The sequence below is a fragment of the Vigna radiata genome, chromosome 7, assembly GCF_000741045.1.
Source record: "Vigna radiata var. radiata cultivar VC1973A chromosome 7, Vradiata_ver6, whole genome shotgun sequence".
In the NCBI taxonomy this organism is placed as follows: Eukaryota; Viridiplantae; Streptophyta; class Magnoliopsida; order Fabales; family Fabaceae; genus Vigna; species Vigna radiata.
In genome coordinates, this window is record NC_028357.1 from 41,646,016 (window position 1) to 41,667,720 (window position 21,705).

The 21,705-nt window shown below is 33.4% G+C and overlaps 3 protein-coding genes across 10 annotated transcripts; 2 read left to right on the forward strand and 1 right to left on the reverse strand.

Annotated features, from left to right (window-relative positions):
• On the forward strand, positions 1 to 9,277 carry LOC106768873 (carboxyl-terminal-processing peptidase 1, chloroplastic). The gene is made up of 12 exons (XM_014654243.2): positions 1 to 485; positions 586 to 705; positions 1,626 to 1,763; positions 2,437 to 2,541; positions 2,649 to 2,817; positions 3,332 to 3,408; positions 4,195 to 4,239; positions 4,998 to 5,081; positions 7,962 to 8,000; positions 8,083 to 8,145; positions 8,482 to 8,611; positions 8,696 to 9,277. The coding sequence occupies exons 1-12, from the start codon at positions 162 to 164 to the stop codon at positions 8,749 to 8,751; spliced, it is 1,350 nt and encodes a 449-aa protein (XP_014509729.1). The 5' UTR covers positions 1 to 161; the 3' UTR covers positions 8,752 to 9,277.
• Positions 9,278 to 12,077: 2,800 nt separating this feature from the next.
• Positions 12,078 to 17,936, reverse strand: LOC106767516 (cold-regulated 413 inner membrane protein 1, chloroplastic). Of its 7 annotated transcripts, XR_002668746.1 has the most exons (9): positions 17,680 to 17,936; positions 17,464 to 17,604; positions 16,995 to 17,090; positions 16,763 to 16,827; positions 16,029 to 16,098; positions 15,835 to 15,932; positions 13,047 to 13,124; positions 12,400 to 12,942; positions 12,078 to 12,268 (listed from the first exon to the last, which is right to left on the reverse strand). XR_002668746.1 is itself a non-coding variant. In XM_022783735.1 (7 exons), the coding sequence occupies exons 1-7, from the start codon at positions 17,838 to 17,840 to the stop codon at positions 12,261 to 12,263; spliced, it is 639 nt and encodes a 212-aa protein (XP_022639456.1). In that variant the 5' UTR covers positions 17,841 to 17,936; the 3' UTR covers positions 12,078 to 12,260. The 7 variants fall into 7 exon arrangements, 5 of the variants coding, with proteins under 5 accessions (XP_022639456.1, XP_022639455.1, XP_022639458.1 ...); XR_002668747.1 differs by lacking the exon at positions 12,400 to 12,942; XM_022783735.1 differs by lacking the exons at positions 12,400 to 12,942; positions 13,047 to 13,124.
• LOC106767532 (PLASMODESMATA CALLOSE-BINDING PROTEIN 2) lies at positions 12,675 to 14,972 on the forward strand. Of its 2 annotated transcripts, XM_014652450.2 has the most exons (4): positions 12,675 to 12,784; positions 13,231 to 13,746; positions 14,597 to 14,636; positions 14,729 to 14,969. In XM_014652450.2, exons 1-4 carry the CDS (start codon positions 12,727 to 12,729, stop codon positions 14,940 to 14,942), a joined length of 828 nt encoding a protein of 275 aa, XP_014507936.1. In that variant the 5' UTR covers positions 12,675 to 12,726; the 3' UTR covers positions 14,943 to 14,969. The 2 variants fall into 2 exon arrangements, with proteins under 2 accessions (XP_014507936.1, XP_022639454.1); XM_022783733.1 differs by lacking the exon at positions 12,675 to 12,784 and having other exon boundaries at positions 13,136 to 13,746; positions 14,729 to 14,972.
• Positions 17,937 to 21,705: the final 3,769 nt, after the last annotated feature.

Below are 21,705 nucleotides of genomic sequence, written 5' to 3' on the forward strand. Positions count from 1 at the left end.
TTTGCATTGCATTTTTGGGTCTTTGGTTAGGAGATGAGAGTGGGATCCACCTATGGATCACGTAACGAGTGACTCTACATGCATTCTTGTAAACAAGTAATGAGCTAATTAAAGAGAAGAGAGCAACACGAACAAATTTCACTAAGAGAATGTGAGTGAAGATGAGTGGCTATCTCTGTCTCAAACTCTCGCCACCGCCATCACCATCGCCGCCACCCCCTTCAACTCTCTCCAAACATCATCTTCCCCTCCGCAACACTCTCCTCGGCGCCGCCCTCTCATTCGGCCTCCTCTTCTCCTTCCCCTCCGTCTCCGCACTCCAACTCCCTTCCCAACCGTGTCCTCACCGCCAGCCTCCTCAAGAGACGCTCCAAACCACTCCCGAGGTTGTCACCAACCAGGGCCTCGTCGAGGAAGCGTGGCAGATTGTCAACGACACCTTCCTCGACACTGGTCGCCACCGCTGGTCTCAGGATACGTGGCAGGTAACAAACTTCGACTACTCATACTGATAATACTCTCGCAGACTCTGTTACTGCGTGATGGTTTGTTGATGCTGATATAGCGCTTCTTTGTCGATTCCAGCTGAAGAGAGAAGCTATTTTGAGCAATTCCATTCAGACGAGATCGAAGGCGCACCAAATCATCAAACGAATGCTCTCCAGTTTGGGAGATCCTTATACGCGCTTTCTCTCCCCTGATGAGGTAATTTGTTCTTCAATTTTGCATGGGTCCTTTGTTGGACGCTATTGGATTCAGTTATTGGAGTGCTGCTGCTTATATACTTATATTAGCAAGCTTTAACATTTGCATGTAGTTTGCCGGAAATGAGTGAGTTGAGCTAAATCAAACTCCATTTAATAAGAATGTATTTAAGTGAAAAACTCAACTCGAGTTCGATATGAACCTCTTTTAGCAAGTAGTTGATTCGATTCAAACTCATGAAAGACTCGGTTAAACTAGTCTGATTCAAAGATTACGGTGCATATTCTTATTTATATATTTATTATATGTGTGTGTGTGTGTAAATATTGAGTTGGAGTTGAACTCATTTGAGTCTCATACTAATTTTGAGTTGCTTTGGTTATTGTTGGTCTTTGGTGACACAATGAGCCCAACAACAACTACTAGGATGGATATTGATACTACCATAAAATTTGGGCTTGAGCCTAATATAGCCTGAAAAGCTAATCTTATGGGATGAAGATTATCCTCACTTATATTATGTGTACGATTTTGTCATATCATTAGTTAATACATGTTTTGGAGCAATAAGTGAAAGGGCCACATGATTCGCCTCGATTCTTGGATGCAACTTCTATACATGGTGGACAACTTCACTTAATTCAATTAGTTTTAAGATGAAAGCTAATATTTCGTTTAAAAGAAAAACTAATAACCATACAAACCACATATTCATCTTCCAAAGCATGTAATCATCAAAAATATTTCTTCCCTTGCTTTTTGTTGGAGAAATAAGAAACTAGTGATGTGTTTTTTGTATTATTTTATTCTTCACTGCTCTTTGTTTTGATTATGTATGATTATGTAGACTGGTGATTTCTACTGCTGTGTTTCTCATGTTTCTTATTGAATTGCATGCGGACTTTTTCTACTGTTGAAAGTTCTCCAAGATGGCGAGGTATGACATGACTGGTGTTGGAATAAACCTCAAGGAAGTTCCCGATGAAAATGGAAACCTCAGACTGGAAGTACTGGGAATTATATTGGACGGTCCTGCTCATTCTGCTGGTGTTAGACAGGTAGACAGAGTTGATGAATATTCTTCAAAATTTGTGGATCTTCCAATCATCATCTGCACATTCAAAAATCTGCACCTGCAGTTCATGTCTTTGCTTTTATGCTTTTTGTCAATAAAATAAATATGTTAAATTAAGCATTCTATGCATTTATAATTGCTAAATAAGCAATCTATCATATTCATTACTTCTACAAACGGAGTTTAATATATATTTTTTATTTGCAAGACTATTTGTAGTCAGTATACTACAAGATAGAAATAGGTGAACAACTTTTTTGGGTTCTTTTGACCATTCAAAACAATTTCCCTTCCCCACCTTTACCATTTATAAGCATATACTCTGTCTTTAAGTTTATCTCCTGTTGCAAATGGGGTAGGCACACAGAACTATTTTGGATAATATAATATGTTTATGTTAGACATATAAGTTAACATCTTTTGACATTTGCTATATCTCCTCTGATTTATTTCCTTATTTAATTAGGATCTTTATAATTATAGGAATATCTAATTAGATTAAGGTTTATTAGAATATGATTTATAGACATATAATATCATGTATACAGGAATAAAATATCCCATAATTATTTGTAGAGCTTATACAAAATGAATTTTGTTGTTTAGTCCATACACAAATTCCTACAGCTTCCTTTATTTTTTTCCTTCTTTGCTAGGGGGATGAAATATTGGCTGTCAATAACATGGAGGTAAAGGGAAAATCAGCATTTGAAGTATCATCCCTATTGCAAGGCCCCAGTGGAACATCCGTGACTATTCAGGTTTTGGATTCTAATTCCAAGTTAGTTTGGTACCTGCTCTAGCCTTCATTTTTTGTAGTTAATAATGTTTTGATGTTCCAGTTTAATATTTGGATTACTACTATCAGGTCAAGCATGGCTACTGTGGACCTGTTGAATCAATAGAAGTTCAGCGGCAACTTGTTGCTCGTACACCGGTCTTTTATCGGCTGGAACAATTGGATGGTGGTGTTACTCCTGTTGGGTACATACGCCTCAAAGAGTTCAATGCATTGGCCAGAAAAGATTTAGTCATCGGTCAGTTTTTGCTAGCTTCTTGTCTATTTCTTTTTCAAACTAAAATAATGGTACTCTTTCAATAAGAACATTTTTTTCTTACGTTTATGTATTTTGATTTTAAAAGCAGTGGAGAAATAATTAGCATCCTCTGTTACTAAATAGCAACTTTTGCCGAACTAACTTGACATTGATCTTGGAGGGGGTTTTATTTACGTTATTTTGTTGGTAGTTTAAAAATTTGTTATCTGGGCTATGTAGTTCATGCAAGAATGACTACCATATATTATAAAAAGAAAGTTAAACAGTGAAAGCTGCCACTTTTCTTCATCCTTATATTCACGGGTATTAGAGAAGAATATGGGAGAGAAAGGTAATCATAAAACTGACTCAACAGAAAAAGGAAGGAAAACAGAAAATAACTGAATGTTTTTACATCTCTTTAATAATGAGTATGGTACAATTACCTCTGGACTTTCATCAGTTATTTCCAGTTTCTTAAACATGACACCAGATCAAATAATGTATTTTGCAGCAATGAAGCGACTTCAAGACATGGGTGCTTCATATTTCATATTGGATCTTAGAGACAATCTTGGTGGGCTAGTACAGGTTGTTTTTCCATATATCCCTTTTTACCTTTGCTACACGCATGACACTCATCATACAGGCTGAGTGCTGGTAACTTGTAATCCTTTGTATATTTTTGTCAATGAAACATAGAAAGCAGCGTTCAGTTTTCAGAAAATTTATTTGCAAATCTGTCATTGTGCGAGTGATTCCATCATTATAATGAAGTATATGGCTTGGTCATATTCCTTCATTATAACTTTCAAAAGTTTCACATAGCATGATAATCTGGTTAATGTCTATACTAAAATATTTTACTGCATACCTAATAATCAGTAAGAAGCACAAATAATAGATCAAGTAGCCAATCATTAAGTCATTTCTGTTGTAAAATGGACTCCATTTTTTAGCAGGGCCCCACATATAGCTTGAACATAAATCTGCATATATTTTGAATTTGAGATGTTTAAGCATGTTTACCGTTGAAGATTTAAGAACTGATTTAGAGCTTTGAAGCTCTTCACTTTTGATTCTCTTAATGTGAACAGAATGAATTTGTATCTTTTCACTTGAGAGTGTACATATTTGTCTGTTTACGAATGTAAACGCATGCTTTTTGCAGGAAGACACTGTGGCACCGTAACACCGTAACAAGAATTTCTGTTCTCTTGTTTTTTTAAATTTAAGTAAATTTGTATTCTTCTGCCATGTTATGGGTATGCTTTGGTTGTTTTAAGATGACAATATAATGATGCCTGCATTCTGTTGATTATAGTTTTTATTTGCCTTAAAATTGCCTAATTTAGTTGCATCTTTTAACTTATTCAGGCTGGAATTGAAATTGCAAAGCTTTTCTTAAATGAAGGAGACACGGTATGTCAGTTTTTGTGCCGTTACAACGTTTTGATTAAGAGTAAATTGTTGCTTACCTCCTTGAACTTATGCGTACTTGATGATTATACCTTAGGGTTTGAAAGGTTGCAAACAATCTCCTTTCCTTCACATTTTATGGGAAAAACACTCCCTTAAGAGACAACATTTAATATATAATAGAATTATCATTTGACACACAAAACAATGACTTTGGAATTTACAAATGAATGAGGTGTTTATTATGTCAGGTATCCACTTAAATGTTGTTTTTCCCAAAAACGATATAATGAGATTAAACATGGTTTTATCCGTTAACTTTTCTGATTTTTTATTTTATTTTATGATTTGTGGTTTAATTTTTCATGATTGAATTGTGTATGCTTTAATTTGCTCTTTTATTTATTTATTTATTATTGTTATTCTTATAATTATAATTATTTACTACTATTATTAATAATAATATAGTCCATCTAGCAGAGCAAAGCACTTGATTATTCTTGGTGTGATTGTACAATGGTAAAAGGCTTTTTCTGGGCAGTTCAATTGCTTTGGCATCCTTTTCTAATTGCTTCGTTTTCAATATTATTTTCTATTGCATGAACTCAGTTCAGAGTTAGAAATTGTATTTATAGCTGTTACTTAATCTTATTATACTCTAGGAAACATTGATCTTAAAAAGGTCTGCTACGTTGTGATACTTATTCAGCTGTTCTTTTGAACATCTTAAAGATTTTTTTTTTCGAATGCCTTTATGACAGGTGATCTACACTGTTGGAAGAGATCCTCAGTTGCAGAAGGCTATTGTTTCAGATACTTCACCATTGATTCAAGCTCCTGTTGTTGTAAAAACATTTTCTACATCTTAATTTTTATCATTGAATTAAACCTTGAATTAAATTATTTTTACTTCTCAATTTCTTTTTTGGTTTATCATCGGGACAGGAATAGTTCAAGGACATTTCTTTGTCTGATTTGACGAAATTATTGATAATTTGACTGATAATTGGTGACTCTAGCTGCCAATTTGATGTACTTTGGTAACACGAACCTTAGAAATTACAAATGACACCTTCCAAAATACAAAGGCAGCAAAACACCTACAATTCATTTATTTATTGTGGATTATTTTCTCTTTAAATACAGGAGAAGATAAAACCTTGAGATTTGTTAATAGGAAAAATAATGTATGTTGTATCTTAACCTATTAAGATAAACCGAGATTGCCCAATATTGTTATGGTTTGTTGTGGGAAAATAGATTGAGCTAACTCAGGGGTCTAGTACTCTAGTTTTCTGGGACATAAACGTATGGTGAAGCTATATGGTGGATATGCTATATATAATATTGATAGGTAATGATTTGTGTGCAAACACATTGAGGGTATCGGAATTTACTGCTATTGAAAAAAATGATGGATATGTTATGTATGATGGGTCAATGATTTGTTTGAACCATTTGAGTAAATATCTCTCACCTTAGTATTGAAGGTTCATAATTGGCACATTCAGAGACAGTGCTCAGTTTATACTTTGTAGATTTTGGTAAATAAGCTTTTGAATCCAAGTGTTTTTATTAAGAATACAGAGTTTATTTTAAATTCAAAGGCAAATTTTGTTCAATAGCTACAAGAGTCGCCTTGCTTTATGATAGCAAGGGTTGAGCAAAGTGAAAAGAAAAAATAATAAATGTATCACTAAAGGTGATGATATCTAGGGGGATGAATGACATCCAAGAAAGTTTAAGAATAAGAATAGAACAAGTGTGTATCTAGTAGAATGGTGGAGCAGAACCCAGTGACGAGATGATAGAAACTCATCTGAGATAGTTGTTTTATGTGAGGAAAAAGGAGAAACCCAGCAAGTGACCCTGTGCAAAAAGTGGATCAAATGGGAGATATCTTTATAACAAATGATAGATAAAGACTAAAGGAAAAGTTGATAGGATTGTTAAGGTGGGCTTGGAAATAGGAGAGAGGGCCAAGATATGGAAGGTGTTTGCTTGGAGAAACAAGGATGAGGAGAGATGGTTGAGCCATAATTATTTTGCCAAAAACGTGAGAGAATTCAAGGTATTTAGGGGATATGTGTTAAGTGAGAGGGGGTACCAGAATATCGAAATTCTGTTATGGAAACATTAGCCTTTTGGATGGCGATGAAGCTAATGGAATCACACCTAAGAAGATGGAAGCTAAGATTGCAGCACTGGAAACTAGATTGAGGCATTAAGAACACCTTGCAAACTATGCAAATTCGTGTTAAGGAGAACTACAAGAAGTTTATTGAGATGTTGTCTATAGTCATTGGAACCTTGAGTGACATTGCTTCTGCTAGGTAGCCAACAATGACGCCCTTGGATTTACTGTTGGGTAAGTTCTGTTTATGAATGAAGAAGGTCAAGTTGCTGATGTTCGACAAAAATCCTATAGGTTGGTTTGTGTCTGTTGAATTATATTTCTAGATTTAGGGAACCCACCCTGACATTTGGTTAAACTTTGTATGACTATGATCAATTAGAATTGGGCCAAGCTTTTGGGATACAGGTTTGACAAGTGCAAATCAGGGCTGGAGAGTAGAGGTGTACAGTGAGAATAAGTTGGTGTCTCTATCATTGATGGTTTGAAGAAGGGAAATCTATACAAACTTGGTTTCTCTAATCAAGAGAGGTACTCTTTTGTACGAGGGTGTATTTGTGTTGTCTTCAATTTCCTTACAGAGGATTTTGAAGATGATAAAGAAATTTCATGAGATACCACAAGGGGCCCACTCAAGATACACGAGTGTGGAGGAGACACTACCCTCAGAGTTGGATAGGGACAATGTTCTGCCACTTGATCTTGAAATAGTGTGGCTAGGAGGTGCATCATAGAAGATGGAGAATCTGTAATTCAATTGCTCATCCAATGGAATGAGTAAAGCTCCGAAGATGCAACTGGGAAGAGGGATTCAACATTAAAAGTCAATTTCCGCAGCCGAGACTTGAGGACAAGTCTAATATTGTTGGATTGGTAGTGTGTGCTTGGAAATAAGAGAGTGGCTCAATGTGAACTGTTCTAGGAGAAACAGGGGTATGTGAGAGGGGTTCATAACTGTTTTACCAAGAATGTGAGAGGGGAATTAGGGTAGATACGGAAATTGTGATGAGAGAGTAGGGTACCAGAATAATAGAATTTTGTTGTGGACATAGGTCATTAGCCTCTTCGATAGGAGCTCAGCTCTCAGTGGGATCATCTCCTGTAATTTCCTTTTGTCAGTGATTAATACTAACATTCCCTCAATTACTATTCCATCGTTATTTTTGTATGTTTGGACCCTAAGAAAATACTTAGGAAATTGTTCGAAAGGGATTTATTGAAAAAATGGGTTTTAATTGGATCCAATACTTCAATGACATCATTTGGTCAAAATATCTTACTTGCTCAGAGATGGCTTGATTGTTAAAACGTTCCACAAATTCATTATAAATAAAATAAGTTAAAGAACATATGAGATTTGAGATTATGCTCTAGTTTTGTGGACATTCTCATTACCTCTTGCACTTAACTAGATAAAAGTGTCAAATAAGTTGAGATCTTATACGTTTGAGTGTGTAATTACATGTTTTCCCGTCATATTGAGCAAGGCCATGTAAGCTAACATCAAATTAAGTCTCCTTATGAATGGCCATAATATAATGTTGTACATGATGGCAAGGCTTATGATTCTTTTTGGTTTGAACCCTTGCAGGTTTTAGTAAATGACAAAACTGCCAGCGCAAGTGAAATAGTACGAAGCTCAGTTTCTTAATGCATTTGTTTGATTTTCCACTGTTCTTGTGATGACACAATTGGTGTTGTGCTTATTTCAGGTTGCTTCTGCACTTCATGATAATTGTAGAGCTGTTCTAGTTGGAAAACGGACATATGGCAAGGTTCATAAATCTATGATTTTTTTTTCCATCGCTGCTGTATGGTTCAAACCCTGTAGACTTTGATCTGCATGCTTCTGAGAATCCCATTTGCATCTGAATGCATTTTCTATTGAACACGTTAGCTTTCTTTTAAGGTGTATATCTTTTTGAAGGAGCACCACGAAGACAGTGCAATGTTTTATTTCCTTCCATAAACGGGTTTCTTTTTTGGTTCTGCTTCTCTTACTAGAGGGAAGATAATAGAAAAAAAAATCGAATAGATAACTTGTTATATTTGCAATGTTTTGCTCTCGCACAACCTCTTCTTGACAATTTAATGTGCAATACTTTAAACAGGGTTTAATCCAATCTGTATTTGAGCTTGACGATGGATCTGGTGTGGTTATCACTGTCGGGAAGTATGTAACACCACATCACAAGGACATAAATGGCAATGGAATAGAGCCTGACTTCCAGAAACTTCCAGGTACAATTTTTTCCTGTCTTTTCTTTTTCACCTGCATAGTCAAAAATTGTAATATGGAACGTGATCAGAGCTCCATTGTTGCAGCATGGGATGATATCAGCCAATATATTAAAAAATGCAGTATGCCACAACAGGGATAAAGCAGTTTCTTTGGTATTCCATGCAATCTTTTGCTTTGGTTTATCATTTAATTTGAAACTTTTGAAGAATCTGCTTCTGGAAGTTGCCATGTATATCTCAAGAGTTTCAGATTAATACAGATATATATATATATATATGCATGAAAGGTCTACCTAGCCTTTTTGGCTACAAGGACATTTAATTTAACATACATTGCCTGAACACCCAAGATTGGCTTGGAACATTTGTAAGTGTTCTGTTGAAGACGAAGTGTATAGTGGATTTGACATGTGAAGAAATGACGTAGGAAGCATGCAAGAGTTTGCATTAAAGCAGGCAGTGCAGCACTGAAGTGACTTGGGTTTAATACATACTAACAAAGACAAACTTTGTTATCCATTTCTATAAATCTTACCTTGTTTCTATTTTTGCCTTACCTCTCAATATTAAATTGTATCAGAATCAATTAGTGCATGGAAAATGCCATTTCATTCATAAAGAAACTCATTACATATTGACAATGATGAAAATAGAATTTGCTAATTACTTATGCTTCTTCTTTCACTATCCTCAGTTATCCTATTTGATTTTGCTAATTTCTTACATTGAGATAGCTTTGAAAAAATTGTATTGAAAGGCATCTCTCTGTGTGTGTTTATAAATAATTTATTTAATTTAAAAAAATAAATTTAAATATTAAAAAGATTAAATGATAAAATATTTATTTTTATTTAAAAACAACTAAATTTAAATTTATAGTTATTTAAAAAATAAAAATAATAAAGTAATTATTTTAATTTAAAAAATATTACTTAAAAAAGTGAAATTGAAAAAAAAATTGTAGGAGAATCTCTTATGGTATAAATGAATTTACATGCCATTTCAAATCAAATCTCAGAAGTGCCACATCTACATGACAAAAACGGATATCATTTTATCTCCATTGGTAATTCAATTCAATTGAAATTGATAGAGTAATAATACTATGATACATTTTTATATTCATTTGACACAGAATATAAGAGTAAAATGATTCAAAAAGTGTAAAATTTTGTAGTTTTTCAAGAAAAAAAGAGATTAAAAAGTAAGTAAAGATAGTGTCAAATGAATGTAAAAAATTAAGATATGTCAAAGAATCATTTATCAAATTGATAACCCATAACTGATAAAACACTAGAAATTAAATAATTGGATCCATAAAGCACTTAAAATTGAATTTTCGGATTTTGTTTTAATTAAGAACAATTTGGAAGTGTATTAGTTATGAATTTGTCATTTAATTAGTAATAATGATTTGAGCATATAAATAATACGCTCTTAGTGACAATGTGCACACAACACTACCCAAGTTTAAGCAAAAACATCAGTGTCTCCTCTCCTCTGCGTTTTGCAGTAAATTTTCTTCCCATTCTTACTCAAAACAAGTTTTTTAAACTTTTCTTTTAAAGAAAACCTCTGTTTTTTTCTTAAAACATGTTTATAAATTTATATTAATTCTTCCACGTTTGTAAAGATATGTTTAAAAAAATCCTTATTCTAAAGTCTAAGTATATAGCAATTTTGTATTCATCGAGGAAAAAAAAATATGGTAGAATTTAGTAGACACGTTAATAAAACACAACTTTTTTATTTTAACAATTTTTTTTAATAATTTTTTAATAACAGATTATGTATCACTATTTTATTGGTTTGTATAATTGAAACAGATCAATCATAAATTAATATATAAACTGTTATAAAAAATTGTTAAAAATACATTTTCCTTATTCTTAACTACAGTGTTTCAATTTAGATAATTCCAAACAATTTCATTTTCATTCTTTTTTTCAATTTATACCATTATTTAATTACAATCTTATATACTTGATAAATACCATATTCTTAGAGTAATTATTTTAAAATTTGTAAAAAGGACAAATTTTAATAGGTTGAATGTGTAGCTTTTGTCAAATTAATTATATGCGTTGTTATTGACTTTCCCATTATTTTTATATGCGTTGTGATTTTCCTATCACTTCTATTTCAGAGTTTATTTTCATTATTTCATAATGATATTTTTAGTGAATAAAAACACAATGACATTATATGATGTATATAATATTAATTATTTTGTTTTTAAATTCATAAAATACTGTGCTGCGGAGAATCCCTATCCCTATCCCGTTATCATACCTAATCAATACTGTACTTCTTGGATGTTGTAAAAACTATTGCTTTAGTATTACAATATCAGTAGATGTAATATTTGTCAATTTTTTTAATTATTTATAAAATGCATGTTTATAAAATTAAATAATGTTATTCGTGCATAAACTTTTATTTTATTAGATTCTTAATAATTTAATATAATATACTCAGCTGAAAACTATTAAATAGAATATATATATATATATATATATATATATATATATATATATATATATATATATATATATATATATATATATAAATATAGCTGTGTTTAACAAAAGCACCAAACGTGAAATAAAACATATTCCAAAACCAGTACATAGGACATCATTCTCCTATTTCTGTTCTCTTCGCATGCCAAATGCTACTTATAATTGACATTTTGTTATTGACTTTCTATTTACACAATTCATACCCTCATTAGAATGAATTCTTTGCTGCAATAGTAGTAATGTAGTCTTTATGAAATTTCCCTTGTCATCTTTTGGAAATTAAAATTAATGTTTCCACATATAATTCTTTCTCATGATAATTATTAGGGCCCAATCGTACTGATACTCAGTTGAAAATTCCTAACACAAATCTTCCCTTGAATGTTTTTATTATTGCGTGGATAACAAGAAAAATATTAAAGATGAGAAAGACATTTTACGAAATCTTACACAATTCTACGTATAAATTTTTCATAAACCATTTCTGATAAAACCGTTGGTTACATTTTTGGTAGCCCTTATTTAATAAAGGTGTGCTTTGTATAGCAAAGTGTAATTCATTGGATTCTTTTACTGTGTCGAGTTAAACTTGATAGCGTTACAACAATACTTCTCTCTAATTCATGATTATGGCAAGTGTGAGTTGTTAATACTGTTATATGTTGGGAATTTGATATACTCGTGCTGCATTGTTTTAAACAGTATTATTATTTTTAAGAAAACAATACTTTGACACTTTCAAGATGACAAATTTTTGACACTAGATACATGTCACGTTTTCATTGATCGACATTTGAGAAAATAAAAAATTAACCACTTAAAAAATTTGTTTTCTTAAACGTCCACCAATAAAAATGTGACAAGTGTTCAATGTAAAAATTTTGTTAACTTGAATGCGTCAAAGTATATTTTCCTTATTTTTATTATTATTTAACATCGTGAAATAATAGAAGTTATGCGATAGAGAATTTGATTGGGTTAGAATAGGCAACATAGCTGAGAGAAGGAAGCTTAAGAATGACAAGAGTATTCAGAGTTCTTGTTGGAGAAGGCAGCAGAAGCAGCAGCATAATAGCTTGAGTTTCTTAGGAAAGGAATCGTACTTAGAAGGGAGACAACTTTCTTCATTACAAACCTGAAAGGCAAAACCACTTGTTCAGGCTTTACTTTTGGGTTCAGTCCCATGAAACAGTAGAAAAGAGTCGCATAAAAGAGAAAGGACGTTCCAGAGATGTCACCGTCACATTAGTTATATAAATATTGCACCTCTTAAGCATCTGATCACCCCTTTCACCTTTTTCCTTAGCCATGCACCTTTTCCCCCCTCTGTTTGCACCTTCTCTTGCTTGCTTATTTCAACTATCCCATGTCTCCTTTCTCAAGTTTGCTTATATTCTTCCTTCTCTCTTTGATCCAAGAAAGCTATGATTCTTCAACATTTTCTCATTTTTAAAATATAAAAAGATGTAATCAAATTCCTCTTCACAGGAACAGACAAGGTGCTGGCCTAGTTTAATAAATCTTAGCACGTAAACATTTCCCCAGAACAACAAGGAAACACCCGCAATCTAAAGCACAAGCCAATCTGCAGTAATGGGTACTAGAAGCTGCCACTTCGTGTTATTCTCCTTGTGTCTTTTCTATGGTTCAGGTAACATTAACAAGGAATAGCATTTTACTTTGCTTTTCTCCTTCACGCAAAAACCAACTTTTCATTATTAAGAGCCGTTTAATTTTGAAGATAGAATTTGCCAATCGAAAACATGATCGAAGTTTATCTTCAGGCACAAATGATGACAGTTTCCAAACCTAAGAGATGGTAGTCATGCATGCAGTCTTATTAGGCAATACTGTAATGAACTTGACTAGGCGCACTTTGCAAATTGACAGTAGCTTTAGAAAAGGCTATATACCTGTAGCTCATGTGCATCACAAAATTGTTGAATGAACGTGAGTCCAAGAATCACATCAGTTCATCTATACCCCGTCACCTTCAGTGGCAAATATAGAGAAAAAAAAGAAAAAAAATGGGGTTATCTTATATGACCAGTTCAGTTCAGCATGGTTATCTGATATCAATTACCATTCCTTTTTCAGGTTCAGGAACAGCCAAGATATTAACGAATAAAAAAAACCAGGAAATATTCTCATCATCGGAATTGGGCACTCAATTGGATGACGTTCCTATCGTCAATCCCACAAATCCAGACACAGGAAATCCGTATATGGGAAACCCTACAAATCCTCAACCACCTGACATGTCAGGACAAAACCCCACAACCCCAAACACAAATCCAACCACACCAACCACAAACCCAACCACACCAACCACAACCCCCACAACACCAACCACGACCACTCCTACATCATCAGGCGGTCAATGGTGTGTCGCTAACCAAGGAGCTTCAGACACTGCTCTACAGGTTGCTCTTGACTATGCTTGTGGATATGGAGGTGCAGACTGCTCAGCAATACAACCAGGAGCTAGCTGTTATAACCCCAACACTGTCCGTGATCATGCTTCCTATGCATTCAACGACTACTACCAGAAGAATCCAGTACCTACTAGTTGTGTATTCGGAGGGACGGCATCGCTTACAAGCAATGATCCAAGTAAGAATTTCTTCCAACTTAAAACCACAATTATCCTTTTGTGATTATATTCTTTCCTGTGGTTATGATATTTAAAATGTTTTACGTGTCTTAAAATGGACAAATAAAATTTGCATACAAACTTTTCGAGTCTGCACAGCAAGGGTAACATGTCGATTCTGGTACATATCAAGTATCCATCCAATGAATACCATCAGACAACCAATATCTGAGATCCGTTGGGAATTTCGGGTATGGATAGCTGAAATCACTATATTTTCATATAAAATGCGGATTCTTATGGAAACTTTCTAGAACACGAGAGCCAGTTTACGGACTTCAACAAGCACCTATAACCCACTATTTGGATTACCCCATCTCCAGCTCTAGGTTTAAAAAATTAAACTAAACATCTTGACATGCCTATAATAAGATTTTCTAAATAACAGTATCTTCGTACGCATAACTTACCGGGCCAGGAACTTACACTTTCATCTGTGGAGCAATCTGCAACGCATCAAGTGACGTCATTTCACAAAATCTTTAGTTTTATTTATTAGAAGTAATGAATACCCTTCCAAGTAACCAACTAGAGTAATGGCTCTTCTTTCAGTTGCTGCTGAAGGTCCAGCCACTGTGTTGAACCCCTTTCTCCGCAAGGGATAAATCATGAATGTCTTCAGAATTTCATCCGTGTGCTTAGCTTATTGTTTTCGCATTAATTTTGTACTCCAAGAATTGCGGGCTTCATTTATTTCGTTGTTTTTTTAAGGGGATTAGACTTTGTCTGTATACAATTTTTACTTTATTCTATGTCTGTTGCTTTTTCTTCTCCAAATAAATATAGAAAATAACATCTAACCCATCACAGGTAATGGGAATTGCAAATTCGGATCACCCAAGGCAACAAGGTGAGAATATTTGCAGCGCCTATATCTCTTTAATCACCACATAATGGAGGAGAAATCCTAATGCATCCTAATATATTATCTTATAAATGCAGCGTTAGTCCACCACCACCAATATTTGTCAGTCCACCAAGTCCGCCAACTCCAATGCCTCCTACTCAACCAGGCTTGACAGTTCCTGGTGGTGACGGATCAACTGTCTTTGGTTCAGAACCAACAGGAAGCCCCAACACTGCCACATCTGCCTTTTATTCCCTGCCGCTGTTGCTCACATGTGGCTTGTTGGCTTCCCTTCAAATAGCAAATTAAATCTAGACGATGAACAAGTTCCTGTCATTCTTTACGTGATGTGTTGGAATTCAATCAGTCTTCCAGCAGTTTTTGCAAAATTTCAAGGAGTCAGAGTCCACAAGTCTTGCAATTAAAATTACCTCTACCTTTCATCTATGTATGGCTGTTAGTTGATCAAGCCAAAAGGATTTATAGGTAGTAGGCAGTTTTTCTACAGTTTAGCTACTCTTCCATAGAAAATCCTTGTAATTAATATCAGCCAGCATGCCATTTTATTTACTAAACAGAATAAAATACATTAAAGAACTTGAAATGATCGCGTTTGGACTAAAGCAGGTTATTGTTGAGATTTGATACCACGACGCTCAGAGGGTTCCTTTGGAAAAATCTACCTCACTTAGTGATATTCGAGCAGGGTATGTGATCACACAACACAAACGTGGCTTGATGGTGTTAGTTGCAGTTTTTATCAAACGACTTTGATTTTAAATAAGACATAACAAATTTTAAATGTGCTCATTCAATATAAATGAATGCTTAACTTGCCACAGTTCAAATGCGATATTCATTTTTTACACATTTTAAACACAGTTCTTCAGTATTTTATGCTTCAACAGGTTAAACTGAGTAGTCTAATTTGGTTCTGATAAATATGATAATGAACATATTCTAAAAACAATTTCTATGACAAATACCAAATACTGATTCCAACTTCATTATTTGAATTAACAAGTGAAAAGTAAAAGATGGAGTATCAAACATAAGCCATAATTTTTTTATATCAACATTCTAACAAGGATTGTTCTTATTTACAGCATATTAGGGCATATCATTTAAAATCCAACTCAGAGCAGAAGTAACAAAGATACAACAGTGATAGAAATGATAGCTAAGGTGGCAACAATTGAACCTTGGTCAAATGATTGCTGTAAGCTTGTTCTTGAGAAGTGCTGGAAAGCCAAATACACCGCAATCAACAATGAAACCACGGCACCTTCTTTGGTGTGCCTGACAAAGAAAGATGTTGAAGAATTTTATTTTACCTTTTTGCAAACTGTGGAAGAGGCAACAGCCCAAAGTCCTAAAACATATGGACTTGCTTACCTTAATTTCATAGCCTCATAAGGAGCTATCATCACCAAGAGTAATGCCAGAAACGGCAATTCAAGCTCACCTAGAAATAAAAAAGACGCAGAAAATAATTTTTCCTTCTTTCAATCAATATTCAACAAGTATGAAACACGAAATGCACAACTTATTTGTAGTATTTATTACACTCCACTATCAGCATTTTATTTCTCGTCTTTCATAATTTATACAAAGAGAAGATATAAAGCCGACCCTGAGGTTACTAGAAACAATACATACATTTATAATAACTTCAAAGAGGGCTACTCAAGGTGTTCTTTCATCTTTACCCTTCAGGTACGTAATATCCACTGTCTCCTATGATGCACCGGCACCGATGCATCAATTTGAGCCACATCTCACTATCTCAATATATGATAGTTTAGGATACTTTAGTGATATTGATGACAATAATTTATAATTTTATTTTGAATGTCTAAAATGTGATTATATATATATATATATATATATATATATATATATATATATATATATATATATATTTTACAATATATTTTATATTATAACAATTTTTATATATTTTTCAATATGTATGTTATGTATCATATCCTGTTATCCTATTATTTTTTAAAATAAGTTTTGCGTTATCGGATACACATCATACCCAAAACACGGATTGTATCCCTGGATCATAAATCGTCTCTCTTTCAACATTTCCTTAATCACGCAAGATGAATAAGAGAACATACCAGGAATATAGAAGAATAGACGAATCAAAAGTGCCAAGAATGCCGTCCACACACCATATCTACCTCTGTATGTCCAATTGGCAATTGGTGTACAAAAATAGACCAATTTTGAGAGAAAAAAACGTTGATAAGAAGAAGAATACGCAACAAATTTTGGTTGAACAAATAAAAGAATGTCGAACATTGCACCATATCAACTATCTAAGAAAACACAAGAGAACGAGCGACATACTTGATCCAGGAAACGACACCAGCAGGTGCTTGCAACGCAAACAACGGAACAATATACGATTTCGGCACCGCAGTGCCTTTTGCCAACATCAAAACACTACAAACAATGTCCCGAACACCCATAAGCCACATATAAATTTAGCATAATTACGCATAGAAAGAAAGCACATCAATCGAATCACAGCTTTCCATTATACGATAAAGATACACACACGAAAAATTACCGCCAGCGAGAACAAACATTCCGTTTGGAAAATCAATCGAAGATCAGAAAGAAAGAAAGAATTATCCGATAATACGTTTCTTTCAGTCGCTAGAAAGCGGAACAAAAAAAAAAAATCACAAGAATTAACATAATACTATTTAAAAATGCTAATATTATATACATAACTTCATGAAATTCAATTTCCGAAAATATAATAAATGATAAATAAATAAGGCGATTGAAGAAGTAAAGGAAGTGCACGAACATTGACGAAACGGTAGAGATCCATTGGAGATTGGAAGTAGTGAGAGGAGCGGGAGCATAACAAAGGATGCGAAACGCCGCGTTTCGGTTACCGGTATTGGATTTGGAGAAGCTTGTGATTCCGTGGTGACCGATGAAGGACCTTAAATCAGAAAAGTGAAGTGAGAAACAAGAAAAATGTGAGAAAGATTGAGATGAGAATGAAGGTAGGGTATACCTGAGGGGATTGAAGGTGTGTGAGAGCGATGGCGGTGAAGAGCGAGAGAGAGAAGGTAGATGAATGAATGAAATTGAAGATTGCTGCTGGCGGTTGAGGTGAGAGAGTGCAGTTGGCGGTGAAGCTGAAGCTGGAGAAGACAGAAGCATTGCCATCGCCATTGCTGACGTTTCTTCTTTCCTTGTTCGTTTCTATGGTTAGTTCCAAAATTTGGATCGGTTCGGTTCACCCACTTCGTCTTCACATGATAGACCAGAGTAAAGTTCGGTCTTTTTATTTTATAAATAATAGCTATTATTAAACAGTGGATTTTAAGTAATTAGTTTTTGTTTAATCTATAATTTGCACAAGTATGGATTGTTATTAAAAATAAATATGGAATGATATATTTAAATCAAAATTATTAATGACATCGATGTATTATATATGAATTTTCAAATGTTGACTATATAGTATGTATTTGAAGGTAATGATTTAAATATTTGAATAATAACTTTTAAAAAAATGAGTAAAAATTAATATAGCATTTGTTTTATCACAGGATTTTGTTAGTTCCTCGTTGCATTTTTTATGTCATTTATCACTTAGTAATTTATAAGAATCGTTAATATTTTTTTATGAAATTTTTCTATCTTTTAAATAGGTATTTGTTTAAAAAAATATTATTATTTCAATACAATAATAACACCAAATATATTTTTTTTGTTATCAGAGGCTTTGTTATTTTGAGTTATTTTTAACAAAAATGTATGATAATATCTAATGGAATATAATATATAGTGTAAAGTAGTAAGGGATTATTCTTGTGTCATGTTTAAGAAAAGTAGATTAACATTTGTCGAAATTGTAGGAGTGTGTCATGTGTTAAATTTCAACTTTTTGTACTTTCTCATTTTATATTTGTTATATTTATAATGAAAAAAAAAAGTCCCACCAGGTGATATTAAACTGATTTTTATTAAAAAAAATCGTTATTAATAATAAAAGTACTATTTGAAAAAAAAAAGTATTTACGTTATTATTAGGTTAAGATTAAAAAAACGTGTGGAAAAGAAAGAGCAATCAGTGCTCACATGTCTCGTCCAGGAAGAACCACGTGGAAGAACACGATGAATATTAAATTTCCAGGGTAATTTCATTCCGTTTTTTCTATTTTTCTCCAGATGACACGTGTAATAATTTTATGTTCGTGTATTGTTGGTTTGTATAATTTATAAATAGGTTGGTAAATTGATAAATTTGTAGTTAAGTGATAAATTTGTAACTAACTAGTAAATTTGTATTAATTGGTATTTTTTTTCAATTTTTTCTTTTGAATAATATTATTATTGATTGTTGGAAATTTAAAATTATTATTGTAATTCAACAATTATTGTAATTGACTAATTATCATTCATTTGCAGCAAACGTATTATCCATATTGTAAAAATCCTATTTAATTTGAATTATGAAGTTTCTGTTTAAATTATTAATTGAAATTATTAATATTAGTATAATTAATAAAATGTAAGTTGATAATGTATAAAATTTATGAAATCTATAAAATATTTATATACACAATTAATATTTTATGTAATATGATGTAAGATCTAATGTAATGTAATATTTAGTGTAAAGTAATAAAGCATTACTTGTGTAATGTATAAGAAAATTAGATTATCTTTTTTTCGAAATTGTAAGTTTATGTATTTTCTCATTTGATAGATTTGTTATTTTTATTCTAAAAACACTTATAAATACCTCAAAAACTACAATAAACCCTTAGAATCCACTAAAATCCTCGAAAAACAATTATAAATCCCTAAAGAATAACTATAATCAATTACAAACTATCAAAAACCCCTTAAAAAGCTTATAAACCCCTCAAAACCCACTATAAACCCTTAAAAATCACGAAAAACCATTAAAAACACTTGAAAACTCCTAAAAAATCATTATAAACCCTTAAAAACCACTAAAAATACCAATAAACCCCTTAAAACACCAATAAACCCCTAAAAACACTTATAAACCCCTCAAAAACCACTAAAAACCCCTAAAAACACTTTTATACCCATCTAAAATCAGTATAAACCCTTAAAAACCGCCAAAAACCCCTAAAAACACTTATAAACCCCTCAAAAACCACTTTAAACCCTTAGAAACTACTAAAAACCCCTAAAAACAATTATAAACCCCTTAAAAAGCACTATAAACCCCTAAAAATCACTAAAAATCCTTAAAAACCCTACAAAAACCACTATAAACCCTTAGAAACCACAAAACACCCTGAAAAACACTTATAAACCTCTCAAAAACCACTATAAACAATTACAAACTATCAAAAACCACTTAAAAATATTATAAACCCCTTAAAAACTATTATAAACCCTTAAAAACCACTAACAACCCATAAAAACACTTTAAAACCCCTCAAAACCCTCTAACAACCACGAAAAACCCCTAAAAAGAGTTATAAAAACCTAAATAATCATTATAAACCTTTAAAAACCACTAAACACCCTAAAAACACCAATNTGCGACCGGTTTACTTGCCCTTGGTTTTGCAGCCAACAATGCCCTCGTCCAATTTATTCGCCACAAATTGCCACTTTTGAATGATCTTGGATGCATTTTCTTCCAATATTCTTTCAACATTGAACACTGTCACAGTCGATGGAACTGACACTAGTTTTATCTTCCAAGACACGATGACTCCAAAGCTTGCTCCCCCACCTCCTCTGATGGCCCAAAATAGAACCTCACCCATGACTTTTCTGTCAAGAAGATTACCATTGACGTCTATTATGTGAGCATCTATTACATTATATGCCTCAAGACCGTACTTACGCATCAATAAACCATAGCCACCTCCATTGATGTGGCCACCAGTGCCCACACTGTAGCATACACTAGCTGGGAACCCTAGTGTTTTGCTTGCCTGGCTAATCGTGTAATCACTACAGGAAAGATGCGATTTACCGATGGCATATTACCGAAGGCTGTGAAGCCGTCGGTATTGGGATGCTTACCGAAGGCTTTTGAGCCGTCGNTAACGTTCTTAGTGATTTAAATCCCAAATTGGGGTTTTTTTTCCCGATTTCATTTTCACTTCGTCTTCGTCGCTTTCGTCTAGGTCATTTTCTTCTGGACAGATTTCCCTCCCTTTCTTCACGCTCTTCCTCCTTTTCTTCACATTTTCTCCGTTAGTCATTGGTGGAGGTCCTTCACGGTGCGTGCTGGTGCTGGTTCGTCGTGGGTTGGTTGATGTGTTCAAGGGTTGTGGTGTCGAGGTTGAGGAACTTCGTTGGAGGGGCTGGTGGTGTCGTTGTCGTGCTCGTCAAGGGCTATCTTGGTTGAGGTAGGTTCCACAGAATTTCATTCACATTATCATGTTCATCAACCTAGAACCCTAAAGAAAGCAAATTGTTGCCCCTGATTTTGCAATTCTTATAAGCAATTCTTCCTGAGGGGGCATCATCAATGTTGATATTGTGTTTAAAAATAGATGGCATAGTGTATAGATAGAAAAGCTGAAGTGTTGGCTGTGAATACGATAGAAAGGATCTTGAGATTCTGTGGTATANTATGATCAGTTGAACCTGTTATTGTGTCAAGAATTGCTCTTGATAATTTCAGAACATCAAATTCCTGTGGAACACTAACCCAAACTTTAGTATCAAATTTACCTTCAAGCCTTGGGTCATTGAATTCATGTTGAGCAAGAGTGGTCTTACCCATCCCACCCATGCCCACAATAGAAAGTATAGATAGGTTGTTGTGAGTGTTCGATGTGAGCCAGTTAAACACAAATTCTTTTTTCGAAATTGTAAGTTTATGTATTTTCTCATTTGATAGATTTGTTATTTTTATCCTAAAAACACTTATAAATCTCTCAAAAACTACAATAAACCCTTAGAATCCACTAAAATCCTCGAAAAACAATTATAAACCCCTAAAGAATAACTATAATCAATTACAAACTATCAAAAACCCCTTAAAAAGCTTATAAACCCCTCAAAACCCACTATAAACCCTTAAAAATCA